Source organism: Babylonia areolata, unplaced genomic scaffold (genome assembly GCF_041734735.1).
Source record: "Babylonia areolata isolate BAREFJ2019XMU unplaced genomic scaffold, ASM4173473v1 tig00004834_1, whole genome shotgun sequence".
Lineage (NCBI taxonomy): Eukaryota > Metazoa > Mollusca > Gastropoda > Neogastropoda > Buccinidae > Babylonia > Babylonia areolata.
Window position 1 is genome coordinate 26,661 of NW_027468368.1, and position 8,340 is coordinate 35,000.

At 38.1% G+C, this 8,340-nt stretch overlaps 2 protein-coding genes across 9 annotated transcripts in view; one reads left to right on the forward strand and one right to left on the reverse strand.

Moving 5' to 3' along the window:
• The first annotated feature begins 261 nt into the window (after positions 1-261).
• LOC143278190 (uncharacterized) overlaps positions 262-8,340 on the forward strand; it is an 8,233-nt gene continuing 154 nt past the window's right edge. The window contains exons 1-15 of one of the 8 annotated variants that reach the window (XM_076583225.1): positions 262-308; positions 401-607; positions 3,586-3,709; positions 3,853-3,967; positions 4,162-4,215; positions 4,454-4,593; positions 4,729-4,860; positions 5,062-5,221; positions 5,590-5,804; positions 5,962-6,041; positions 6,468-6,612; positions 6,917-7,052; positions 7,281-7,463; positions 7,807-7,907; positions 8,081-8,340. The exon at positions 8,081-8,340 is cut by the window's right edge and continues 154 nt beyond it. In XM_076583225.1, coding sequence (XP_076439340.1) covers positions 483-607; positions 3,586-3,709; positions 3,853-3,967; positions 4,162-4,215; positions 4,454-4,593; positions 4,729-4,860; positions 5,062-5,221; positions 5,590-5,804; positions 5,962-6,041; positions 6,468-6,612; positions 6,917-7,052; positions 7,281-7,463; positions 7,807-7,907; positions 8,081-8,302 — 1,932 coding nt within the window. In that variant the 5' untranslated portion in view covers positions 262-308; positions 401-482 and the 3' untranslated portion in view covers positions 8,303-8,340. Of the gene's footprint in view, positions 608-3,585; positions 3,710-3,852; positions 3,968-4,161; positions 4,216-4,453; positions 4,594-4,728; positions 4,861-5,061; positions 5,222-5,589; positions 5,805-5,961; positions 6,042-6,467; positions 6,613-6,916; positions 7,053-7,280; positions 7,464-7,806 lie in introns of those variants that run through there. The other 7 variants (XM_076583226.1, XM_076583224.1, XM_076583229.1 and 4 more) reach the window with 7 other exon arrangements.
• On the reverse strand, positions 618-3,210 carry LOC143278192 (baculoviral IAP repeat-containing protein 3-like). The gene is made up of 4 exons (XM_076583232.1): positions 2,336-3,210; positions 1,918-2,247; positions 1,507-1,837; positions 618-1,300 (listed from the first exon to the last, which is right to left on the reverse strand). Exons 1-4 carry the CDS (start codon positions 3,045-3,047, stop codon positions 1,201-1,203), a joined length of 1,473 nt encoding a protein of 490 aa, XP_076439347.1. The 5' UTR covers positions 3,048-3,210; the 3' UTR covers positions 618-1,200.

An 8,340-nucleotide genomic window follows, 5' to 3' on the forward strand; every position in this document is an offset into this window, starting at 1 on the left:
AGTTTCCGGAAAATGGGGTACCCCCCCCCCCCTCTCGCATGCATGCACACACAAACAACGTTAACTGTTGTTGTTGTTACAAAAGTTTTTTTCCACGAGCATGCAACAGTCCCCGTTTTGGTCAGTTCATAATTCATTTCATAATCGTTGTTGATCAACAAGGCAGAGTATCGTGTGTGTGTGAGAGAGAGAGAGAGAGCTGAGGCCTTGCCGTCCAAGGGCAGAGCAGAGGGAGAAAAATTCACCGAGCGCTCTCGCTCGTGGGGCCCGGCTCCGCTCGTGGGCCCGGCCCCGCTGGTGTGTGTGCGGTGTGTGTGTGATGTTCTGTTCTTTTTGTTGTTGTTTTTTAAGTGCTGAGTGATTTTTATTTGTGAACAGATTTCATTTGTTTTTGAAACAGTGGAAGTGAAGTAGGCCTGCGTTCACTCACATCCAATATCGGGCATCTGCGTTTTGAGGACATTTGTTTGTATCGCTGATATATGCTACCAGTGTTTGTAGTTTGTGTTGAAGAGAGACAACGTGTGCCAATGGAGGAAAACAGACAGACAGACGGTGCGGAGGAGGACAGACAGACAGACGGTGCTGCTTCAAAACCTACAAAAAGGTTTGAATAGTTGTTGGTCGGTTTTAATAATGTTATGTATAATGATTTTGATGTCACACATAAGTGATATGCAGCTCCGTGTTGTCAAGTTTGTCTTGAAAGTTATCGTGTACGTGCGTGATTCGTTCGTCCACAAAATACCAAAAAAACACAGATCATACAATTTATAGTTTTGCAAATGGTTGCCCTCTGCTTTATGCTTTCCACTTTTTTTTTCCTCCGCATCCCTTTTCTCAACATAAAAAAAAGAAGCACATTACAATATAGACATGAATATAGACATGAATATTTCTTACACGCACATCTTACAAAACATTTTTACAGGCACACCAGAATTTAAATTAAAAAAAAAGTCAAAACCATAACAAAAAAGTCTTTGTTGTTCCTCAGTGAAGGGCGAGAGAAGGCAGATGGTTGATTCTTTTGTAGATTCGGGCAGGAAAGTGGAAGGGAGATGGCTCAGCTTTTACGAATCAGTTCTTCTTCAATGATATTTATGTTTGCCTTTAAAAGGCCCATAAATGCAGCATGATGTCTGCGTCGTGTGCTTTTTTTTTGTTTCATGTTTGTTTTTGCAAATTCAAAAGCAGTGTTCAGGTTGACACTCCCTTGCGTTTCGAGGGAAAACCTAATGTACTGGAAAAGTCTTTCTGAGTATTCACCGTTCTTTGGTTTGATTTCCATGATTTCCATCTGAAAACAGAAGCAAACAAAAAAAAAATTAAGTCAAGTCACTTAACTCTCTTTATTCTCTTTTCTCCAGCTTTAACATGCTATTTGCACACACTACATTTGATAGCCCTTTTCTCTATTGTAACTCTATTGTAACAGTAGCTGCAATATGCTGTTTGCACACACTACATTTCTTAGCCCTAATGCCGCAAGAATAACACGCGTACATGTGACCGCAAGGGAGAAACAAGAGTTCCTGTCCGGCATTTTTGCAGATCCTGCACTTGAACATCTTCTCGACATTTTTGTTTTTTGACCGGACTACTGTGGCGGCGAGGGCTTCGTTGGCGGTCATGGTGACGGCCTCGTTGATTGTGGTAGCGGTGGTCTTGTTAGTCGTGGCAGTGGCAACGGTCTCGTTGGTTGTGGCAGCGGTGGTCTCGTTAGTCGTGGCAGTGGCAACGGTCTCGTTGGTTGTGGCAGCGGCGACGGTCTCGTTGGTTGTGGCAGCGGCGACGGTCTCGTTGGCTGTGGCGGCGACGACCTCGTTGGTATTTGCTGTAGAAGAAAAAAATTAAGTAAAAAAAAAAATAACAAAAAGCTTAAAATTTAATTATTTAAAAAAAACAACAACTGACCTTCTCCGTTGTTGTTGGAACTCCCACCGCCGGACGTAGTGTTATTTCCACCTGCGTCGCTGGACCCACTGCAAGTGCCGGTTGAGCCACCGTTCGCAGTGGTGTTGTTGGGGCCCCCGCCGCTCCTGTTCAATATGGAGTCGACTTCTGTGCGACCGAACGCCGGGTCGTTTCTCGTCCAGATGTTCTGGACGAACGTATCCCCTTTTACACGTCTCAGGTATTCGCACTCGCCCCTCCATGTCGCGTGCGCCTCCCAAACGTCGTCTTCGGGTTCCCACCGTTTCAAGCCAAGTCCGCAGTAAAAGCACCTCACACAGTCTTCGTAACCTGTTATTAAACCAGAAACAAAAGCATATCTGAACAAACCTATTAAGTATAAACAAAGACAAAGCCAAAAAAAAATGACTTGTCTTACCTGCGTAGTACATCCCGGAATTCACAATTTCCATCAACGGTGGACACCTCATTTCGTCCCACGGTATGTTTCTGAAAGTTCGCACTCTTGTCTCTTTTTGCGAATACATGGGATAGACCGCCAACTGCAAGTCTAATCCTCGAACGGGAAACATGGGTCTGGTGGGTCTAGTAGAATCTGCGGATGAAGATCCCTGTGAAACATTGGGTCTGGAAGGTACAGTGTTGTTGATGTTCACTGATATAGATTTTTGTGGTACACTGATGCTCAGTGATGAAATTCCCTGTAAATCGGCTGAAGTGAAGGAAAAAGAAGCAGAAGCAGAAGTGGAAGCAGGAGGAGGACCAGAGACTGGATGGTATGCTTCAGCATCACATTGCAAATCATTTTTAGATTCTTGTTGTGATTCCTGTTGCTGTCCCGGTCGGAGAGTCGGCGTGCTGTCGGAAGAAGACCACACCTCTAACACGTGCTGACACTCGGGCGATATGCGTTTGTGCACTTCCAGCGGTTTGTCTCCTTTTTTCCAGTCCGAATAGACTATGGAGCAGCTATAACATTTCACGCTGCCCTTGTCATCGATAGAGTAGAATCCCGCATCTGCCAGCTTGATCCGAGACACGTCCAACTCTGCCGGAAAGTTCCCCAAGCTCGCAAGTCGCATGGATTTGTATTCAAAGTTTTTTAAGTCTGGAAGATACGAACTACCCATTTTTTTTTAAAGAGTAAATGAAGAACAAGAAAATGACAAACAATACAAAATCCAATAAAAAAAAAACAACTAGACCTTTTTTTTTCCCCTCTCTCTCTTTCACAAAGGTAATGGCTGGGAGTGTTTGTCAGTTTTAATATCTCTAGAGTGTCTGGTAATGCGGTTATAAGCAGACTACTTAAATACCTTTTTTGCAAGGGAAAAATCTTCTTACAGGGACATGAAAAAAAAAAAAATAAAAACAACGTATATTGGACCGTTTTATCCCCCTCTCCCCCCCCTCCCCCACCCCCCAATCCGGTTAACTCACTCAATACGGCCAGTCCTCTCTTCTCCCCTACACAGACCCCTCGGATGTCCGGTGGGTGTCTGAATGACCCAACCTTTAGCTTCCGTCGGTATTATTTGTCCACATTCACGTCTTCAGTATAAGAGCCTTCCGCTTTATATATTACACTCAAGTATGAACAGATACTAACATTTGACAATCTACTATTTTTGGATTAATTATAAACAGTATATTTTTGTGTGTGTGCAGATATCCCTGCAAAATATGTGACAAGATCGTCACCAACAGAGCACGGCACATGGTTGCCGTGCACAAAGTAGACATAATAAAAGCGAGAGGAATGCGTTATGATGATTTACAAACAAAACGAAAGGTAAATAGCTACCTTTTTTCTTTCATTTTTTTATATGTTATATATCTCTGTATATATATACACACATTTTTTATTATAATTTATTTTAATATATATTATTTGTTTTATTGTTTTAAACTAATTTTTGTTGTTGTTGTTGACAGAAGGTGCAATGTCCTCTATGTCAGAGGATGATAATCAACCTCGGAAGGCATTTGGAAAATGTGGAAAAAGTTGCCCGAGATTCCGAGCAATGGGAACAACTGATGAAACGTACAAGTAAGAAATATTTTATATAAAAAACAACAACATATGAACATATTCCTTTTTTAGTAAGAATGTTATTTTTATTTGATAAAAATGTTAGAATAATAAAAAAATTAAAAAAAAAGACTTTCAGATGTTTCTTGATGTTATTAATTTTTTTTATTCACGACTAGCTACGGCTAACACACATGTTTATATGATTACAGAACGAAACGGACCAGAGCAAGAAATTAGTTGTATCCCTGCTCAACATCCTCAAAGTAAGTCGTAGCTCATTTATTATTGTAGAAATAGTCTCTTAAAAAAACACCCAATCACAGACTCTCATTCCCATTCCTTGTCTCTGGTCTTTTTTTTTTCGTAACTCTCTCACTTACTGTTTAAAGTGATGTTTGTATAAAAGAGTTTTTGTAAGCTTATAACACACACACACACACACACACACACAAAATTTAAAGACTCTTTTGTGTATTAAACATGTGGGTTTTTTTGTTACAGGACAAGTTTTAGAGGATTTTATTAAATTTCGACGAACATTTCAAGAAAGATCTTTGAACACAATAAAAAAAGAAATGACTTCCATCATGAGTTGTCTGCTGGCATTAAACAGGTCTGCAAATCTGGAGGTGATTTTTAAGGTAAGATTAGTTTTTACTAAAAAAAAAAAAAATTTTTTTTAGGGGGAGGGGTTATTTTTTTTAACATGTACATAACCCATATGATTTTATTGTTTATAAAAAAAACTTATGTCTATGTGTTTTTTTTATGTTTAGATTCCTGACGACGACGACAGTCGTGCATCCGCAATTTTTATGACGATGATATTGATTCCCATGAAAACGATTCTCCAAAAAGAAGGCAACAGAGTTGCATCAAGCCAATACAACAAACTATTGGCTTTCAGTGTAAGGATATTTTTTTTTACAAATTATTTGTGGTGTTTTTTTATTTGTGATTTTTTAAATGTTTAATTGATGTTGGTGGAGGAAGGGGGTGGGGGGGAATTATTTTTTTAAGTAAGTTAAGTGTGTTAATACATAAAAAAAACACCAAAATAATGTAAATTCTTTTTATTTTTTAACGTTGTCTGAAAATCGTGTGTGCAGACTTTCTTAAAGTGGCTGTCGGAGGCAAAACATTTTTTTTTACAAAAAAATAACTTGGCCTCCGAAGTGCAGAATTTGCACACACATGTCAAGGCCGCAATGGTCCAATTCCGAGCATCAAAAAAAATGCGTGCTATTGCGATAAACACGGAGACGAGACGTAAGTACCCTACTACTCTACTTACATACATTTGTAATTTATAACTCATAAAATGTTTTTAATTTAAAGAAAAAAAAGAGACACACATATACAGAGGAATTTCAGTGTTTTCTTTATCTAAACACGTTTTTTTAATGTTAAATACAGGTCACTGTTATTTAAGATAGTTTATAAAACAACAAGTATACATAGTTTGTGCTGTACCAAAAAAAAAAAAAAATTCAAACCCCCATTACAGTACAAAGTTTATAAAAAAAAACCGTAAGAATTATTTTTGAAAATGTGAGTTAGAGGAAAGAGGTATAATTAATGTTTTTTAGAAAATATATTGTCATTAATTTGTGAATATTTTTTCTGTTTGATTATAGCAATGGACATACAAAATGATTTTGAAACAAAAAATCTTATGACATCCCTGGCCTGTGAGGACACATGGTCTGACAAGACTAAGGCCAGGGATGTCCTTATGACGCTGCTCGCGGTCGGAAGCATCTCACGGCTGGGAGCCATCCGCAATATGACCGTCGAGCAGCTTCATAACGCCAAAACTGTGGAAGAGGATGAAAACCTTTACCGCATTGATGTAAGTCTATTTGCTGAATATTTATTAATTAAAAAAAAAGAAATGTTTTTGTTATTGTTGGGTTTTTTTTTGTTGCATATGAACCTATGTGTTTGCAGTTATTTTTATGGCTTGATTTTTCAATGAAATTAAAACGTTTTGCTTTCTTTTTATTTAGGTCACCACTCATAAAACTATGAAGATTTATGGAGCGGCTGGAATATATTTATCTAAAGACCTGAAACCACACCTGCAGCGGTAAATATTGGGAGAGTTCTTTTTAACATTTGTTTTTCTGTTTTTGCATTTATAAAACTTTATTTATTGTTTATAGGCATGCAGAAAGTGTCAGAAAGAGAGATAAAAAAAAAGAGAAAAAACATACACGCACACGTACACGCACAACATAGAGACAGCAGTCAGAAACGTTTGTTTTTTTTTACATTTTCTGTAGTTTATTGCTTTGCTTTTTGACAACAGTTTGTTTTACTCCAGCTCGAAGTTCTCGGAAGGGGAAGTAACTCAATACAATCCCTCTACATTTGTTTGATTTTTATACTTTTGTAATTCCCCCCCCTCCCCCCCCCCCGCCCCCCCCCACCCCCTTCTTTTCCCAAATTTCATATTTCTTTTAGATACTAAATATTTGTTTTGTTTCTGTTTTTTTTTTTATCTTTGTTCAAGATACTTGGATGAGCGACCCGCAGAATCACCATGGGTTTTCTGCACATCAACAGGGAAACAAATCAGTTCTAGCCATGCAGCCTATGTGTTCAGAAAAATGACGCATACAACAGCAACACAAATGCGAAAAAGTGTAGCTGTTGCAGTAAGTAGTTATCCTCCTACGCATATATCTTTTTCTTTTTTTTTTGCATAATTTTTATAAAGCTGTACTAACACACACAAAGTTGCATGTTAAGACCAAAATATAAAAAAACATTTCAACATGGTTATCGTACTATTTTTTATTTTAATTTTGTATCATTTTTTTTTCTATTTTTGTATAGAGTGATTTGTTTTTACTATTTAAATCTATCTCATAGATTGTTGTTGTTGTTTTTTTTACCTTTTGTTATTGTTGTATGTTTGGTTACCTAAACTGGCTAAATGCTTTTGTTTTTTCTCCTCAGCATCGGGAGTCGCCGGCGGAGGTGCAGAACGCAATTTCAGAGGCCATGCTCCACAGCCTCATTGTACACAAAGAATCCTATGCTGGCAAAACACACCACAGCACGGTGTACAAGGGTCTGAGAGCTGTTGGAGCAGGTATGACCAAAAACAAAACAAAAAAAATAGATTTTTTTTTTTACAATTATAAACAGCTTTACTAGTTTGTTTGTTTAGGTTTCTTTTTTTTTTAAGTTTAAAAAGTGAAATTATTTAGTAGTGTGACCTACACATCATTTAAATAAAAATCTAATTAATATACACATACATACACAAAAACAGTGTTTTAATCCAGGTTCTTGTTGTTGTTGGGTTTTTTTTTGTCAGTGCAAACTCTGCAGGTCGTCGAAGAGGAGCCCGGGCCGTCGGGATTAAACCAGTCCTCAATGGACGACCAGCCCGGGCCGTCAGTAAACCAGTCCTCAATGGACGACCAGCCCGGGCCCTCGCAGACGCCTGTCTCACCTCCGCCGGCATCCGCTCGAAAACAGTCACCCGCTCCGGTGTCGAGTAAGTTTTTCCCTTCCAAAAAAAAAAGATTATTTTTTTCTCTATTAGTCCCTATATACCATGCTTATTTAATGAGTAATCTTTTTTTTTTCTTCTCCTTTTCTTTTTTTTTTTTTTGGAACCGATGTGTTGACACCAAAACTCTGTCAGTTGCTAATAATGACTGGTCAAAGGGACAAAACTCTTCAGCGATACCAGCAGTACGAATCCTGACATACTGTTTTTGTTACCGGACAAAGGGAAAAAAAAAAAGGGGGGGGGGGAGGGAAGGGGAATGAAAAAAAAAAAAGCACTGTATGTGCATCATTGAAAACTTGTCTAAATGATATGTTTTTGTTTTCAGAATCCATGGGGACACTCCTCAGATTTCAAAAACCTTTAAAACCAGTTTGTGCTGAGGAGTGGCCCCAAAAATACACCAGGGAAGAGCGGGTGCTGCGAGCGGTAAATGCTTTTCTATTTTTTACTTAAATTCTTTTTATGCACTCCACCCATACATGTTTTTTTTTTTTTAGAAATAATTCTCTTGATTGTGTTTTTTTATACGTAAAAACAAATTTTAAAAAATCGCTTTATGTATTAAACATGCGCACATATGTTGTTTGTTTATTTTTCAGATGTACGTCTTCCCGAAACGAAATAAATTCACCCCAGACCAACTCCAAACGGCTTTTAAATATTTAGGAGCATATCGGCGACAAAAAAGTGTGCCTGTAGAGCTTATCAAAATTTTACGAAAAAATTTTACCGATTTCGATGATGTTTTTGCTGAAATAAAAGATAAAACGATAATAGATAAAGTGCGTGCATGGCCCATTGATGCAGCATTGATCTTTTAATTTTTTTTTTCCAAGTTTGCAATATAAAACCCTCAATG